We start from the raw sequence: 19,306 nt of genomic DNA on the forward strand, positions 1-19,306 counted from the left end.
ATTTGGAAAGGGCAGGCACTTTCAAAAATACTTGGCAGGTGATTGGATCAATCTGTCTATCACCTTCTATCATGGGCCACTTCTGATTGGTTAACAATGGCTGCTACATGTGGAGCACAGCACTTCTGATTGGCGTGGATGACTGACACACAAGAAGAACAAAATAAAATAAAAAGTTAAAAAAATATCGCAGGCTTTGTGATTTGATAATCGCATCATTTCAAATCGCAATTTCGATTTAAAATCGATTAAGCGTTCAGCCCTAATCAGTACTGACTGATGGTGTTCGAAAAATACAGAGTGAGTTTTACATTTAAATTCATACAGAGAATATTTAGCCCGGGAAAACTAAGAAATGGAACAATTATTTATTTTCACATTTAGGTTTTTATTTCTATTTGCCAAGAAACAATAGAAATGCCAACACATTGTATCGACAAGTAGCCTATTGTTACTTTATTTAAAAGACCAGAATCGTCTCTTAGCCAAAAGACTAGAAGGAAAGCCTATTGTGCATAACAGGCTTTGATAATACATGTGGACACATGATCAGAAAAAAGGAAACTAATTATCGGAGAATTGTTAGATCATGGATGAAGTCCCTTACTATTAGCCTGCAGTTTATTTCAGGAACCTTTTAAAATAGAGGAAAATATGTTTTTTTGTACAGAACAAGAGCACAAAGTAATTGCTATCTGCCCGGACACTGTGTAACGCCACTAGATAAAAGTGCTTTAATATTAATACATCTTCAATAGACATCATTAATACAGCAGCATTCACCAATATGTACTACGGTCATTTGTACAGTAAGACGACAGAGGATGGAATAAAGTATTTTGTTGTTTGTTCGTCATTGCTGTGAGCACCATATTTCGTCAAGAGATTTGTAAAAATTCATAAGCTGTAGCTGACTAATATCTGGCCTTGTTGGTGGGATAAGAGTGTTATAGTCCTGTGTTCTCAGACTCAGACTAAACTCTGATTCAAGTCACCGACGTGAGCTACTCCAATGGAATTCATTGTTGGCAACAACCGTGTCATAAGTGATATCACAAGTGCTGTTTTCCCACCACTTTACAGTAGTGAAACTGTAGCACCTTTGTTCTGTGTGAAGGTGTGAGCTCTCATCAACCCCCCGTCCCACCCTCACCTCTTCCAACTTCAAAACCACAAGACTACAGGTTTCTCATTGACAGAGCAGCGATGAAGGCCAGGCTGTGTGTGGTTTTTAGTGATAAACATGTCTCTCCACGCCGGTACACAATCATCTGCCAAACAGCAACATGTGCCATTATCTTTTCCAAAGGCAGATGGAGGTCATTAAGCAGAGGGCTGTCGGTGAGCAGGATGATTCAGCCAGCTGTCTCGCTCTCTTGTCTTTCTGTCTTTCTGTCTGTCTCTCGTGTTTCTCTGGACCGAGGAGTGGCAATGGCACGAAACGTGTCGGAGCAGCCAAGTGCCTGGCAGCCCACCAGGTTGTAAAAATTCAATAAGTGGAGTAACGGGACTCTTAGGAATCTTTTACTCATGTGGTTAGAGGTTTTCACAGCTGGGGTGTCGGCTGCATGGTCCGCTCAGCCGTCCAGCAGTGATTTCTTTCTTCTATTCTTCTACTTTAAGATCCTTGATGTAGCCATCATTGAGAGAGTTTAAACGTAAAATATGTCACATTTCTGCATTAAGAATGTCTAAAAAAACAACTAAACCTAAGTTATATATTTTGTGAAGTATCCCAAATGCTTCCAACAACTATCAAACCTAGAGAGATACCAAATTCTAATCAAGGTCACAGCCAGTTTAATTTGGTTGTGTAAATTGGATAAAGTGTTGTAAGTGTGGCACAGTTTATTCCTATGAAAGTTTCTCAGTGGAACATAAAGGCAATATGGTTTCCGAGTATGAATTTATAATTGTATTTGTAGGATCTGTGATTTAAATAAGGGCTATTCAAAGTTTGTACTAGCTTCAAAGTCTTCAGCGCTTCCTGCGGTCTTGGGATGTTCCCTTTTTGTGCAAACTTTAGCGTTGTGCTTTATGCCAGTGGTTGTTATATATTGACTTTTTTTCCAGTTTTAAGGCACTTTTTTTTTTTTTACTCTATATCAACCAGATGGAGGGTTTCAGTCATTGGATGATTGGGTTATCAGAGAACCAATCTGAGCATATTTTGGTGAAAGCGTCAGGCTGACTTTTTGTGCATCCGTTTCATGGTTTGTACTCGTTTTTATCCCCGGGTCCGGTTGGTTTGTAGAGGACAGGATCTAGGGGGATAATTTTGTTCCCTGGAAAAGAAATCCTGAACAATGAAATGATGGAATCCTATCTGAGAGAAATATGCGGCATGCTATTTCACTCCCACCTCCATCTTTTGGTGTTGTTTTGTGTTAAAGATCCCTACTAGACTACTGCAACTCCCTCCTGGCTGGTCTACCTGCATGTGCCATCCGACCTCTGCAGCTCATCCAGAATGCAGCGGCTAAATGCAATGTAATGTCATGTTTTNATAAATATGTTTATTCTTCACTGTCGGGTCACTCATTAATGGATCAGTGAGCTGCATGAGATACTGACAGGCTGTCAGGAGGGAGAGAGCGGAAAAGAGAGCGCTTCCGCTCATTTCTCCCGTGTTATTATCCAAAGTGAATGCAAACTTGAATAATGTACATCATTTGAATGTAATAATTAGGTTGGTTGTTGTTTGTGGAAGCTCCAGTGAATGAGCCCCATTAACTGAGCTTTAAAAATCACTTTAAATGGAAGATCCCCATAGGCCCCGCCCACTCGATCGGATTGGCGATCGGTATCGGCCGATACTGATACTGATACTGATCAGCCCCAAAATTGGCGATCGGCGCATCCCTAGTTTCAGCTATTTGAGCTCTTAGCAAAGACACTGGGCTCTGGTCAGCATTTTACAGTAAAGAAAGAGTTCAGCAATATGACCCACCCAGGGCCGTCCCTGGCCAACATGAGGGGCCACGCAAAGTTATATGATGAGGCCCTCTGTTTCGCGAGCGCCACACTAATTGCGCCGCATAAGCGCGCCACATTTTTGGCTCAGTTGAGGCACCCTCCGCAAGATGAGGCCCCCTCCGCAAGGTGAGGCCCCACGCACTCTGCATGATCGGCCTATAGGGGGGAGGGACGGGCCTGGACCCACCAACTACAAAGACTATAAAATGCTCATCACAAATTGAAGGAAAAGGGATAAATACTAAGGGAAAAACAACTAAACTCAAAATATTTCTTCAACATTAGCAGCAAACCACATGGTGCGGCTCCTGTTGCCATGATAACCAAGCAGCAGACCTTGTGTGCATTTCGGCTGACAATTGTAGGTTAAAGACGGGGATGGTCTTAAGTATTCTGGCCACAAACAACACCTGAGGCAAGCCAGTGGCCACAAGCAGGATTTGGGTTCAGCAAGGTCATTTCAGGGTTAACTCGTCTGGTTATTTCCCAGCAGGGTAGATCATCATGGTATCTTATGCTGCACACCTTGTAAAAAGTTTGAGATAAAAGATCACCTTGTGTAAAAGCACCATCTAACTAATCGAAGCTTGGTGCACTAATCGTCAAATAATATTAGATACATACGAGGAAGATTAAGGCCATGATTAAGGCCATGGTCATATTCCAGGCTAAAGGATACGAAATGTGAATGTGTAAATTAACTGAATATGTGTAATATAATGTAACATATAATAATTAAAAGGAATGTTTATCAGTACACATGTTTGTATTTAGCAAAAGGTGGAATCATTTTTATTTATTTTTTTAAACGTTTGACGCACTTCTCATAAACCTTAATAATAACTCCCCTGTCCCGGGTGAATACCGGGGTTAATGGAGAGGCTAATGGCAAGTACGATGACCAAAAAAAAAAAAAAATGCTTTACTGCTTTCCTCACCCTGCTTTTTGTCTCCGGTTGCCACCTCAGCCAGGTAACGGAAGTAGTCTCCCTTCATCTTCAGGTAGAAGACTTTGCTGTCAGCTGGCGTAGCTTTGGGGATCAGATGTTTGTCTAGCAGGTCCTGCAATGAAGGTATGCAACATTATTGTTGAAATGCATCTTGAAACTCAGACAAATGCAAGCAGTTTGAAATAAGATAATAACTTAACAGAATTTTGAGTGGTGTATTTAACCTGAACATTTTAACCAATGGTCATGAATTTGCTTTAAAGGATAACCTCATCCTCACTGTTGACATTTGCTCATTTCTTGCATTCATTAGCTTATACAAAAAAAAAATCAAGAAAGTCAGGACGAAAGATATCATAAAACTGATAGGAATCATTAAACAGAGCATATTGGCATATACAAAATTATATTATCTCACTCCTATACAAAACATTACAGCCTTTTGTTCAAATTGTAGTAAAATTAAATCGCAGTGAATGAGGCGTAATTTCAAAAACTAAATCTACAAGACTGACAGTTCACCGGGCGGTTTGTCTCCTATCTGAACATCTAGAGCGGCAGCGAGAAGCCTCCATTAGCTTGAAACATATCTTGGTAGAATGAGTTCAAACATGAGACTCAAACTATTCTAATATACATGTTGTGAAGGCTCCTACACATCAACTATGTCCACTATACTTTAATATTTGATTCCAACTTTTTTTTCCTAAATATTAGAAAACACATGACTACACGTTGTTAGTGAATATTACTGTCCCTTGTAGCTCTTACTGACGTGACCCCCAGCCCATACAGGCAGTAACCAAATTAAACTAATTATTGACCTTACGCAGCATCCACACGGCAGCGTGCGTTGAAGCTTCAACGCTTCTGCCCATTCACTTTGAATGGGGTGACGTCACGCTTTGCCGAACTGCATTGTGGTTCTGTCGCTTCGCTTTGCTCGCTTTAAAAGTTGAGAAAAGTTCAACTTTTGAAGCTTCGACGGAAGCGTCAGCCAATCAAATCATATGCCTGTACAAGCTCTAGCCAATCAAACTGTATGCTTGTGTGTCCGGGGCGGGAGATTCATGTGATTGGTTGTTGATCGAGTTTCAGACACGCCCACCGGCAAGGTTCAACGCACGCCGCCGTGTGGACACTGCGTTATAGCTATAATGTTTATATCAAAGCAAGCAACCTGTGCGGATATAAATACATCTGTTGAGTGCATTTGACTGGTGTTACATACAGTTGTCATGAACAGGAAAACCAAATACAGTCCCTCACTCATTCTCTCTGTTGTAACACTTAAAGTTCTCACTAGAAAAATAGCCGATTTATTTGTTGGCTTCCCATCTGTAAATCTCGGTTCAAGCATTTGCTGTCCATTTCCTTTGACCCTATTTGCACCTCTACATGACCTCTGCAGCTTACCAGCACTTCTTGGCAGATGTCGTTCAGCTCTTTCTCTATAGCCTCTCTGTACACTTTGGCTTGTGCAGATTTCTTGGTGTCCTCAGTCTTGTGCTCCATGCTGGACACCACCCTCCAGGAGGACCTCCGAGCCCCCACCACATTCTTGTAGGCCACAGAGAGCAGGTTGCGCTCCTCGTTGCTGAGCTCCTCGCACTCCTCTGTCACAGCCTTCATAGCTTTAGCCATGTCATCGTAGCGCTCGGCCTGCTCCGACAGTTTGGCTCGCTGTACATTCTCCTCATGGTTTGCCATGGCTCCTGTCTAGGCTGAGGAAGGAAGGCCAGAGGAGAGGGGGTCGGGAAGGACAACACAAAGAGGACAGGAGACGGATTAGGAAGACAGAGGAGAGAGAGTTGGGGGAGGGCAGGAACAAGGAGAGAGAGAGGGGAGCAACACGGTGAGATAGGGGGAAGGAAATTATCCTTAAACTTGAATGACCACAGTACATGTAAACACACTGTCCTACCTGTGTCATCAAGTTTTTTTGAAAGAAACCTGTTCTCTGGCATGCACGCAAACATACATTTGGAGATACCAAAATAGCAATCAGTTGAAAGGAAGTTATAAGTGTGCTGAAGGAACAAGTCTTAAACCAGGAAATCAATTTGCATTTTACAACTAACAGTTTCCCTGTGTCAAAGTCAATGGTTTTTTGAATGGGTTCCGGTTAGATGCTTCTGCTTAACACAAGCTTAAGAGATTTTCATGCACTGAATAGCACTAAAAAGTGATCTCTGATATAATTGGAGAATATAACACGCAGTCTATGGCACAACTTCCACTTTGTTGAATGATCGTATCACCTGACATTATTCAAGTAATATCATTATAGCGTTTCTCGCACTGCTTGGATTTCTCACAATAGTAGGTATGTTCAGGGTGTGTGCACACACCAGATTTTTTAAATAGCTGTTGGATCTCACCCAGCTTTGTTTATCTGCACACAGTCTGGTGACTAAGTTGAATTGGCATCAAAGTTGTTACAAATTCCACAAAAGAAGTATAGTGTACAGGGGTTTTACATCAGAATGGATTAAGAAATAGAATCGAAATTTGAAAAGATAGTATGATATATCAAATTTTTAAAAAAGGGTGGTTATGGTAGGGCAACTATATTGAAAGTGCCATTGCAACGTGATTGTTTTCCTTATCCGTCCAATTTTCAGGCTCTCTCTATTTGAAAGAGCCACTTATATTTGATTAATCTGGAGATTCTCTCTAGATTAGTTGTTTGACATGTTAATTGTAAAACAAGATTCCCATGGCACAAGTATCAATTAGTATATTCTTCATAAATATTAGTCAATTTGTCCATAAAATGTTATGTCAGAGTGAAAAACTCTAAATCATCTCGGAAATCATCATGTATGTGTTTGACACAAAAAAAGCAGGATATGGTTATAAAACTAAAGTCGAAACCAATGTGTTCTTCATTTTTGCTTAATAACATGACATGACTAACATCTTATAACTTCACTTACAAATGTATGTTCTGTCCATTGATAGGACATAAGTATTAGTAATTGTTGTAACACTTTAAGATATTACTTTGCTTCATTTTACCATAACTACAGGGCTGTAAACTGCATATAAATAAGTACATCATTTGCTAATTATCGCTTAACATTTATTATCTCCATGTGAAAAACGCAGGAGGCTAATTTTTCAAAAATCCCACGATCAGTGAGTCAGATTTACCAGCAGACACCTGCACCCTTCAGAGGAATGTCGGCCACACACACACACACACACACACACACACACACACACACACACACACACACACACACACACACACACACACACACACACACACACACACTTCTGTGTGCCGCAAGGATGCAGGACTTGCTATATAATATGGCCTAACTATTCTAATATCTACTAAATATTTGTACAATATACAAATAAACCCCAATAATGGTGTGACAGACTCTGTTTAACCGGAACGAAAGGAGCTTTGCTTATTTCAGTCCAAAGTGAACGCCCTTTTTCGCTTCCCGGAAAACACCCAGAGCAAATGATTTCAGCGAGCATTATACATTAATGTCGGCTTGCTTCATTTTGTAAAAAGAGAATGGGGTACACTCAAAATCAGCCTTCTAAACACAGTGTGTAAAATACATAGATGGGTTACAACTGCAGTAAGGCTCCACATTCAGTACGTTAAGCGGCGAACAATGACTGAGTAAGCGGAGCATCACTGGTTTCCTCTTACAGTCCACAGTAGCAACGATTCAAGCTACATCTAAAGAGCTGTCTAAGCTCACGGCGTACAAAATAACGTTCTTATCTTCATAATAGCAGCAATAATGAGGAGTAAATAGGAGAACTAACCTGCGAGTGTAGTTAGATGATGTTGTTCCTGATTCCCGGCCGCACAGCTGATGATCGCTCCCGCTCGTCCACGGGGTTTCCCTCCAATCAAAGACACAGCAGCACGGTCTGGGACGATGACGTCAGACTCGGGTTGCTAGGGCAACCACATTTAGAGGCAAAAGATTTAAAGCCATGGAAACAGTCGGTCGATCTTTTTTTATTTAAGTTTCCAACAATCTTATGTTATTCTAATTCCCATATTACTTTAGGCATAGTTTAGAACATAGGCTACTATTTGTTATGGTCTTATATATCTCTGCTTTTGAAATCATCTAAAAGTAAATCTACAAGGTTTTAAATATTGTTGTATGAAGTGGAAAAAAACATACCTAAACAGCGTTTGTCCTCGTGGGAGATGTAGTGACGTGCTGACGAAATTCAGTTGTGTTTTTACAAATGATAAATTATTATGTAAAAAAACGTCAAGAAGAATCATGTAGGTTATTTTGCTAAATCATGTGTGGCTCCATCTTTTATAAACATTCCAAAAACTGAATTTTTAATGTTATTATTTCACGTTATTGATCTAATTTAGGGGACAAAACAATAATGCAAATCCAAAATGATCTTTTCCCATCTACCGTACAGTTTTTAAATGTTAGCAGTTGCTATGGAAACGGTGTCTCTATAGAGATTATGTTGAGATTATTATCAGTCTATACATGTTCACTTTGAAGTTAGTGTTTCTTTGATCACAAAGGAAAAATAACCTAAAAACTACTTTCTAAGAGTATTTGATTTAACTGAGAACTCCTTACACGCACTATTGGCATAGTAAATAAATCACATAAGATTACACAATAAATGAACAATAATTCCTCTTTGATTCATGTATTAATCGATAATGACCATAATTGCTAGGTGTAGTCTGTCAACCCTCTTCTTTTTTTTTTTAAATGAACGCTATATGTTCACAGACTGATGACTCATTTGGGTGAGCCACTCACTGAAAAACCTGCAGAATGGCACTGGCTTTTTTTCTCGGTTCTTCTGAATAATCAGATTAAACAGGAAAACAACGTTATTGCTCAGACTCAGACATTGTGAATACAAGGCACGCTGGTAACACCAGTGAATGCAATGCTGCAGTTCATTCTTGTGGGGCAACACATCTTTTCAGTCACAGTCAGAGCTAAACTGAAGCATCTGTCACACCTAGAAAAAGGAGATCGGAGGAAATGAATGCTTGTAAAGAAAAAGAGTCGAAGACAATATTTTCAGCAGCTGAAATTACTTATCGGTTCACACAGCATTAATTGATTTTGTTAATTATAATGTGGTGCAGTTCAAGTCATTTCCTGTTGACAGCAGCAGATGATGCAAAGCTTTTATGACAGTTTGTTTCAGCTACTCCATCGCATAACAACTTAAACCATATTTCAGATTTAGCGTTGCTACTTTTGCATCAAGTAATGTTTACATTTTGAAAAAGGTTTACATTTATAGTAGCCATCAACAAGATGCTTCAATTATAGTATAGTGAAGATTATTCCTACAAATGAAGGTTCAAGCTTTTTATGATGATCCAACATCAAATTCAGATTTTTGCGATTTACCCGAGAGAAAAGTACCCGCAGTGTAATGTTTTCCTAAAAGGGCAAGATGACAAAAATGGGCACATTAGAGTAGATTGGCCACCTGGCATGACTTCCAAGTCAGATGTCAATTACACTCTTCCTTTTTCCTACCGATGGCTTAACGCAATATTATGAATACTATTATCTATCATTCTTCATAAATGATTGCACATTCAGAGGTGACTGCAGCTGATGTCCAAGAATGACTTCACGCTGACATATTGCAAAATTGGAAGAAAAATAAAGTTACACTATGTGAGCGGAGGAGCAGAACAATGTGGTCAATTTTAATGGACTGTAAATATTGATTTAAGTTAATTTTAACCTACGAGGCAGAAAAACAGATAAATCCTACAAAATCCTTAGGAGGATTTCCTGGAATTATATGAAGAAGAAAAAAACACTTTCTAGAGAAACGCAAATATACAACAAAGTAAAATTTAATAAAATGTTATTATACATAATTGGAGCATTCATTCATTCGTATCCAAGTGTTCACAAGTTGCTTACACTCGCCTGTGACAATTCACATTTTTTTTTACCCAACATGAAATTATGATTAGCTAGGTGAAAGATTGCAGTTTAAAACGGCAGACTGTGGAAGAATTCAATATTGAACAACTGATATGAGAAAAAAATGCCACAGCCTCAGTTTGATTGAATGCTTGAAGCACAAATAAAAAAAGACAAGGTCACATCTGCCATTGTCTTGATTGTAGCTAATTTTAAATCTGAATTTTCCCACCCAAGCCAATCCCATGCTTTGTTTGAAGACACTTTATGCCTTTACAACATTATGTCTTTTTGCTTTATAGGTTTATCAAACAATTGATTTAATTGAAGCTTGAGTTAGAGAGGTACAAGAGCTAGCAGCTAGAAATACTCCTATGTGCATAAGACATCAGGGCAGTGACTGTGGCCCTGGAATTAAAACCAGTATTTAAGTTTAGCCCGGCAAGTTATTTAACCACAAGTGAAAAGAGGACTGGAGAGGGGGGAGGGGGGGAAAGCATTGTGTTAAAGCAACCTGGCCCGTCAAAGCCTACGTAAATATAGCTAACTATTTTAGTTGGTTACATTGATTCATCCATTGCTGTTAGACTGAGACAAGTGCAGAGTTGGTGCAGAGTTGGTGCAGGGCATTGAATGGGTTTGGTATCCATGGTGACCGTTTATGCCTCCACTCCTTCTAACTCGGGGGGCAGAGGGGATTTCGGATGCTTGCTCTCAAAGTGTTGCTTGAAGGTTTTTGGGTCAGGCATCTGGGTCTGCGGGAAGGGAAAATACATCCAACAATTTATCATTTAGGACAAATGTCTGACACCTTCATAGAATTATAAAAAAAGGACCAAACACCAGCAGAGTTATAAAGGGAAAATAAAAGCCTTTTCTCATTATAAGGGTTCACAAAATATTACCTAATTATTTTATACTCAAAGTGATCAGCCTATTTGGTCAATTGGATTTTTTCACCAGAAGTTCAAATGAACTCTGACATGAGGGATTGTGTATGTAAAACAATATATTTAGTTGAAAACCAAGCATTTTTTTAAGGGAATATATTCAAATTCTAGCACTTTTCTAACCTTGACATAATAAGGGTTAGAATTAGGCATTATTATATAACATAGCAGTATTACCAGGCTGCACCCTCAGTCAGGTGTTGGTCTCTGGGTTGTAATAGTAAAGATGTCATACTCACCCGGCACACCAGGCAGGTGAACACTAGTGCTGCCTTGGCGGCTGTCTTTTGGTCATGACCCTTTGCCTTCTTCATCTCCGTCTGTTTCTTTGCATTTTTCTGCTGGGACTGAAGTTTTTGATGCCCGCGCGCCATTCTGGCAAAGCCTAAAGAGGAGGAAGCAAGGACACATGAATTGATGTTTACCGATACACGACAGTGTTGTGACCTTTTCTTAACCTTCTATTCTTGTTGTTGGTACACATCTACCATAAATAAGTCAGTTAAAACGTTTGGAGAGTTATTTCAGTTGCCACAGAGAAAGACTTGCCTAATACCATGTTTACTGTGATAGCAAAGGAGAAAACTTTGGCAATTCTTTCATTATTTTCCATCAGCATTTTGAGGGCCAGGTGCAAGGACTTTCTTACAGGCAGCTAAACGTTTGGTTGTTATAAAAACTGTAAAATAATAATAATAATAATAAATTTAATTTGTTAGCGCTTTTACAGGTAAAAAAATCATGTCAAATCATCATCAAAATGCAAGCAAAGACTTCACAACTGCCAGCCGGCCGAGGTCAGGCAAAGTCAACAAGACAGAAGAGCTTCAGTTGACCTGAACTGAAAGGCAGGGAAATTACAGGCAGGGCTATAAAACCTTGATTTACATGATGGGTAAGGTTAATTAATTTCCCAAAACCATTCTAGATGGGCGAAACTAACCAACCAAGGAAAGTTTTAATTAGCAAAGAAAACTAACTAACATGACCAGATTTGTCAGTTTGTGCTACAGATTTACTAACAAATGACTCGTTTGAAAGAGTGGAATCGGGAAGGGAAACAAGTTCTCTCTTGCCCTTCATAAAAAGAAGATTGTTTCTCTATGAGTTGGGAATAAACTAGTTCCTCTGGCTCAGCAAACAATCCAAGAAGGGCACCTTCAATAAGATATTTTCTTTTATAAAGTTAAGGTGGATAACAGATTTGAAAATTGTAGAGTGTGTTTGTAGGGGGGTTTCTCTAAGAATGCAATCAGACTACAAGTGTTTACCAAATGAAACACGTTAAAACTGGCTCAAATTAGCTATGAGCCCCAATAACTTGACAATGATCACATCCTATAAACATTAGTGATGCTTACTCTCACATTAGAACACTGATGGAGACGCAGACCCTTGCAGGTAGGGGGACAGTGAAATTGTGTACATTTCCTTTTGGTAATTCAGCCTTGCCACCCATCAACGTATATATACTTTGACGTTGGTCAGCATTCCATTAACTGGTAACTAGCTATGGTTAATGAATGAAAATGCTGCCTGCTAAGCATTATCGTAACATGTTACACCATATGTTAGCTATACAACGTGTTGCACTTGTGCGCAAAGCATTGGGCATACTGGAATTACTAATGTCTGTTAAGTAAGTCTTGAGAGGTAGGAACAATAATACACACAATTAGCAAGCTAGTTGTTAGCTACTGTTTTTGGAGAGACTTAATATCCTATCCGTCTCTAAATGTACTGTTCAGTAACAGTCAACCTGTTCAACTTCTTGAAACTCCGTTATCTCAGCACATCTGGCTCGTTGTGATCCAGGTGACTGGTGTGTTTCTCTGCACTAACATGACCGAGCTGTAGCGTGGGTTAGCCTCCATGCTAACCTCAGCTCACTCCGGCTAACACGTTAGCTAGTCGGCTAAACATCAACTAATTATTTCCTTCAGCCTGTGGGAGACTTTAACCAGGAAAGGTACCAGCGGTATATGTTATAGCTTATACAATCTTAAAAGGACAGCAGTACTTACCTCTTTACAATAACAGTAACCTACGTGTCGTTTGTAAGGCACAATTTGTAAGAATTTCTCAATTCACAGACAGCTAAAGGATACTGATGCGTTCAATGACACTGGCGTAATGCGTCTCTTCGGGGCTAAGAAAAAAACATTGATGGATCCAGTGCGAAGATGGAAATAAGGCATACATAGATAACCTTGAATGATTAATATTCACTGTTATACAAAACTAAAATAACCATAGAATAATAGGTTATGTGACAGAAAACCTACAGGTTCGGGAGTAGTGTACGGTAAATTACGTATTTTAAACAGTCTATGCAAATGACCTACTTAGTCAACATTGGAACAAATGCATGTAAAAAATGTATTTCTTCGATTACAAGAGGACTAGTGAACGCACCATGATGCGGATTCATGACGTTGGCAATGTCGCCCCCACGTGGCTTTGGTAAGTACTAAAACACACAACACAAAACTTTGGTGTGTTTTCTTTTATTATTTTAAGATATCTTTATTTATTGTATTTATGATGATGCCCATTTGGAAGTTAGGGTTTAATCCATCGCCTTATTCATGAAAATGATCATTAATTCTGTCATAAGCATTAACATAATGGGACTGTTGTTGTTTACTTTCTGTTAAACCATGTTTACTTTGTTCTTTTTATGTAACCATGTACAACACAAAAACGTCATCACACAACAATTTTACGAGATAAATATCAAATAGTGATGTTCCCTCAAAGCAACACTAGGGGGCAGGTAAATAAGTGTGCATGCATACTGTGCCACCAGCATGCACAACATTTGCACACAGGGTTAAGACTGACACTTAGCTATTATTAATAAAGATAGTGTAGATAAAATAGCTGAATCAGCATTATAATGTAATAATGTACTCTTTGCATTGCTGACCTAATAATGTCTGTCTCGACTGTTACAATCCTGTTTTAAACATACATTTTTAATCACAGTTATACAAATACTGCCTCAGCATAGACAGGGATGTTTTTGACTGCATCAGATATCAATCTAGCTACTATCTGTTTCTTTGGTTTTGGGAACAGTGGAGCTGTTCATATCCGCTCAGTATTTGCCTGAATACAGCTAATATGAAAATTAACTGCAACTCCAGGTACATGATGGAAATTAAGTATCACATGCTTTCCCAATAACACCACAATATAAATAAGTCTGTAAAGAAAATAAAAAAGTTATAGTTTTCTATTATTTGAGGTGCATTTTTTTTGTGTGGCTTTATTAGGAAAAATGTGTTAAAACTTGAAAAAAGAAACATGATTGTTTTTGGCGCATAATCCAAATGTACTATCTAATTATTGTAGAATCTAATTTTACAGTGTATGATAGTGCTTTCTGTTTTGAGGATAAACATAATAAACCAAAAATGAAAGAAGTACTCATCCAAATCACTCTGTTTTATTAATCATCAGTCATGATAGCACTCATTCCTGTTGGAAATCTTCCAGACAGTTAGGTGTCATGATTGTGAAATGTTATCATTGTGAGAAAAGTCTCCGGACTGCCATTCACACGCACGCACGCACACACGCACGCACGCACGCACACACGCACGCAGGCACGCACGCACACACACACACACACACACACACACACACATATCTTCCTGCTTCAATCNCTCTCAAACACAGGCACACACACGCACGCACACACACACACACACACACACACACACACACACACACACACACACACACACACACACACACACATATCTTCCTGCTTCAATCCTTTTAGTCTTTTCTGAATGGAGGGAAATATCTCTCAAGAGAAAAGGATGTGATTATGGTTTCAGAAGGGGGCCAAAAGTTAAAAAAAATAAAAATTACAAAAGCCACACATTGCTCATGTTCCCCCCCACCCTGGGGATGTTGTGCAGGGACTTGCTAGCTTAGGTTTGGGGTGAGGTTGTCCAGCCTTAGGGCCCATGTGAAAGCAAATCTTCCAGGTGTCAGCTATTCAATAGTGCAGCAGAATATTATCTGGCTGTCCATTGTGTGTATGAATACGCAGGGGTTTGCCGCAGACAGCTTGGGATTTTTCTGGATCCTTTCTTCCGCCACAAGGGCTTTCAGGTTCACTTTCGGCTCAAACAAGTTATTTTTGAAGGACTCTTTGTAGCAAACTATCAGTCTCTTTCTCACTGAACACATATCAAGGGTCAGCTAGTTTTAAGAGGTTATGTCAAGGTCAAGAATGGTTTTTTAAAATGCTTTTCAGGGTAGAGAAACTTGTTTGGCAACAACATTTCCCTCAGTGAGGGAGAAATGCTGGCTGTCAGGGACTGAGTGTGGCATCCTTGTTTCTCTGAAGGCTGTTGAGGGAAGAGGAAGTTGGATTTCATCTTCCCCATTGGCCACTTCCTCTCCATGGTCCCCCCTCCATGCTTTCCTTTTCCCCCCGTAACAAACAGGTTTTGCCAGAGTCCGCTGCTGCGTCTATACCAGCATGGCACGCCACAATGTTGCCAGACCAGTTGGGCTGTACACAAGCCGTGAGCCGTCACAACACATCCACATGCAGGTCACTTTCACTGCTGCCCTCCGAGGCCTCCTCCCACGTGACTTGAATGACATGTGCAATATAGCACACACAGGGTTTGTAAAAGTGTTTAATGGCAGTGTTTTTAAAGTGCATTCTGACCAAGAACACGTAAATCAAATTACAAATCAAACCAACCATATCACATGTTAATATATTTCTGGGGATGGGAAAGTAAAGATTCAACTTAATGGTAGAAACTGAGTGCTTTTATTAAAACTGACCCTGAGATGCTCCAAGAAAGCACATCAAGAGGGTAAACCATGCCTTCAGGGGGGGAAAGTTAATTTCTTACCTCAACACACACACGCACAGACACACACACACAGACACACAGACACACACACACAGACACACACATCCACACAGAGTGCGACTGAAGGAGAGCTGAGGTCGGCAGACAAAGGCTGATTGTGAAGGTGGTGACAGCCCTCACTAACCTCACTCAGAGCAGCAGCTCAGGACCAAATGTGTGTTTTTGTGAACAGTCACAGCTTTGGATCGAATATCAGTTTTAACAAATGCAAAGGAATTTCAGATTGATTGGACACTTCAACATTTTACATACAGATGTTATTCATACTACCTTAAAGTAAATAAAGTTAGTAAGTAAAATATGAGATTCTGTAAAAATCCCTGTAATATATTCGTATGCATTGACTGAAAACTTCTTCTCAGATAAATAGAGATGAATAATTATTTTAGCCTAGAAAGCATTTTACAAGGAAATTAGTGAAAATACCTCGAATAATTAATGATATTTGATGTAAAAGTAACTTATATATATTTTCTTTATCACTTTACATAAACATTGGGATACTCGGGCTGAATTCCAGGTTGCTTGATTGTTTGTATCATTTTATATAAACCCAAAGAGATGACAAATTAAAGGAAACGGTGACCTTATACATCACTAGGACACTTAATATTGGTTTATTCTCATGTTTTCTAATCTATCCGTATTTACCTTGTATTTACCTGTTTAAATGTCCCTTTCAATCTGCCCATGCAGTTACCATTATTTCACTTCTCCATCCTCCTCTTCCTCCATCCTGTTTTCCTCACTGCTCTCCTTCTGGAGGACGACTCCTGCCCCAACATCTCTCCGTCCCTGTCTCAGCTGAGTTTCTGTGCTCAGACTCTGACACTTAATCCCAGCCAAGTCCAGACAAGCTGCTTCTCCCTGTGAAAAAACTCCAGGTATGTAGGATACACCTTTCACCTCTCTCACAGAGTGGGACACACACACACACACACAAACTCACACACACAGAGGAAGGTATTTGCCCCTGACTTTCCTGTCTTGTGGCAGCTTGCAGCCTTCACAGTAGCTGTCACACCGCCACATGGCAGACATTCCTTCTGAGAGAAGTCATAAGGAAGGGTAAAGATAAGAGGAAAGCTCATACATTACCATTATTTTTGATCAGGGCAAGGAAAACATACTTCACACTTTGTTTTCTGAGTAGAGTTAATTATTCATGGGCATGGACAGATTCTGAGACAACAGGCCCCCGGGCACAGGCACTTTTTAACACCCCCCATCTCCCCCTCACAGCTCCGTTGTTTGCAGTTGTTTCGCATCTCGCAGTTGTAGTTTTGTATCTCTTTGTGCGTGTATTTCTAGTCGTTTTGTGTCTCTGAGATACTTTTAGGTCTCACTGTAAGTGTTTTTGTCTCTCTTGTCAATTTTAATTTTTTAGTTGTTTTTTGTCTCTTTGTGGTTGTGTGTTATAGTTGTTTTCCATCTTTATTATTGGTGTGTCTCTCTATAGAGGTTTTGCTTATATTCTATTTTTCCGTCTATTTGTTGAGGGTTTTGAGACTGTTTTGCAGTTGTTTTGCATCTTTGTGTAGTCATTTGTTGGACTTAACCCTGTAAGGCCCACGGCTGTAATTTTACAAAAAAGTCAGTAAATAGTTTTTGTTTTTTTAAAGACTACATTTACATAGTCAATAGGTCCTTTTGTTCAGCCTCACAATCCTATTGGGTAGTACATGTGTTTATATGTCCTGCCCTCTGGCCATACACTCACAAAACTTCAGAATCTTCAAACGAGCAACATCTCTTTGTTTTATTGGACTGGATTTGTCAGATTCAAGTAAGTAAAATTCTTCAAAAAAAAATGTGTGCGAATATTACAATGTCTAGAACATGTACATATTTAGTTATTGTGGAATACTTTCATCAAATTTGATTTTGAGCAGCTTATGTCTTTGTTGTAATATTACAACACTGGGTCAGTGTGGTAGTCAAAATAGCATGAGCACCTGTCATGGAGATTGCCCTTCTTATATGTTCACATATGGAAATAAAACACAAATATAAATATAATGTCTTTGATAATTCACTATAACTAAGTTCTAAATGTGTCCTCTGTTACGATTTTGAATAAATTAATACATTATTTCTGATAAAAGTATGTGAAATTATATCTATAGCAATATTTTAAACTCTACTTCTTATCAGTTAATTAGTTACAACAATTCATTGAACTCTTCTCTGGTTCTGGCAGAAACAGTTCTTTCTGAAATGTGTTGGGACACTTGAATGTATCTCTTTTAGTTTGATGATTAGCCTATTATCATGAGCCAGACAGCATTGTGTGACTTGTTGAACTGGTTTACCTGCATGTATGGGTGTAGGTATTCCTTTTATTATGATAATAGGCTAAGCCAGGTAGCATTGTGTGACTCAAGTGTACAATGTAAATAGGATTCAGATGCTTGTTGCATCGGGACACCTGGAAGGGGGTGGTGCATGCATTCCTTTTAGTATGATAATAGGCTAACCCAGACAGAATCTCTGGAATGATCTGTGACTTTGATGTGTACCAAGGCAGTGTCAATGGGATACGAGCCAAGTCTGAATATGTCTACAACTCTTATGCTTATTATCTTCCCCACGTCCCTTATGACTGTCAAATTACCACCTCACATGTGGTGTGTAGTAACTATCTACCAGCGCAACTCTTAGATACCTGGTGGTTCCAAAGCAGTAGTAACCGTGGGTAATGTTTTGTGTTACACTTTGTAACGTTCGAACTTCGTAGACCTCCTGTATTGTACTTGTATAAAGTGTAAATTCAGGTGCACCCTTCTATAAAATTACTTGTTCCATCACAATTATTTTGTGTCCGCACCCCGCCCACCACGTGGAACTAAGGTCGCGCAATGTAGTCTTTAGATTTTTACAACTTCCCTTCTCTAAAGTCAGAAATACAGTACTTCTTCAAAGGAAGTATTAACGAGGCCAATAAGAAGAAAGATTATCGTGGGAGCATCGTTCTAATATAAGGAATGCGGGATAAAATTGTGTGTACCGATTTGCGGGTTGGTTATTGCTCTTTTTGTAATCTTAACAAACAACTGGAAAGTCTATTTCCGATTTTGTGTGTTGGTGCTGTTTTAGCTTTTCTTAAAGTGATGTAGTTGTGTGTGTTCAAGAGAAGCGCATTCAACTGTGATCGCGTGTACGATTGTGTAACGTTGTCATGTTTGTCTTTAAGGACATTTTGTTGTTTTTTGTGATAAAAGACTTTATGTTAATATCAACTTGTCTGATTCCAACTCAGAACGTCCTAACCGAACGAGGATGAATCGGGAGATTGTCAATATCGTCTTATATGTAGTTTGTAGTCAGTTAAATACTTGTCAGTAAATAGATTTAATCCTTATGGGCACACACGTCAACCCAAAGTCGCAACACAAGCCTAAGTTCCCAGGTGGTCCAAGTTTTGGGGTGACTACAGTCGTACAGCAACGAGGACACCCCTAATAGGTGTCATACCATACATCTCGCGAAACTATTTTGGCCAGATTGGTTCCACTGTACATTATGAGACGCAATCTAAAGGGATATCAAGACTGGATGACCTTCGCCCTCGTCCGAAGTAGTGTTTTCCGTCC

At 39.4% G+C, this 19,306-nt stretch overlaps 3 protein-coding genes across 3 annotated transcripts in view; 1 reads left to right on the forward strand and 2 right to left on the reverse strand.

Annotated features, from left to right (window-relative positions):
• The window catches only part of LOC104966697 (14-3-3-like protein), a 20,593-nt gene extending 12,765 nt beyond the window's left edge, over positions 1–7,828 (reverse strand). Inside the window, exons 1-3 of the mRNA XM_010795928.1 lie at positions 7,722–7,828; positions 5,343–5,650; positions 3,915–4,038 (exon numbers count right to left, since the gene is read on the reverse strand). Of these exons, the coding sequence (XP_010794230.1) occupies positions 3,915–4,038; positions 5,343–5,636 (418 nt within the window). The 5' untranslated portion in view covers positions 5,637–5,650; positions 7,722–7,828. The remainder of the gene's footprint in view (positions 1–3,914; positions 4,039–5,342; positions 5,651–7,721) is intronic.
• The window catches only part of hexa (hexosaminidase A (alpha polypeptide)), a 189,123-nt gene that overhangs the window by 45,684 nt on the left and 124,133 nt on the right, over positions 1–19,306 (forward strand). The gene's annotated exons all lie outside the window — the stretch shown is intronic.
• On the reverse strand, positions 9,763–12,969 carry znf706 (zinc finger protein 706). The gene is made up of 3 exons (XM_010795927.1): positions 12,828–12,969; positions 11,043–11,188; positions 9,763–10,608 (listed from the first exon to the last, which is right to left on the reverse strand). Exons 2-3 carry the CDS (start codon positions 11,175–11,177, stop codon positions 10,513–10,515), a joined length of 231 nt encoding a protein of 76 aa, XP_010794229.1. The 5' UTR covers positions 11,178–11,188; positions 12,828–12,969; the 3' UTR covers positions 9,763–10,512.

Source organism: Notothenia coriiceps, unplaced genomic scaffold (assembly GCF_000735185.1).
Source record: "Notothenia coriiceps isolate Sejong01 unplaced genomic scaffold, NC01 NC01_scaffold00037250, whole genome shotgun sequence".
Taxonomy (NCBI): domain Eukaryota; kingdom Metazoa; phylum Chordata; class Actinopteri; order Perciformes; family Nototheniidae; genus Notothenia; species Notothenia coriiceps.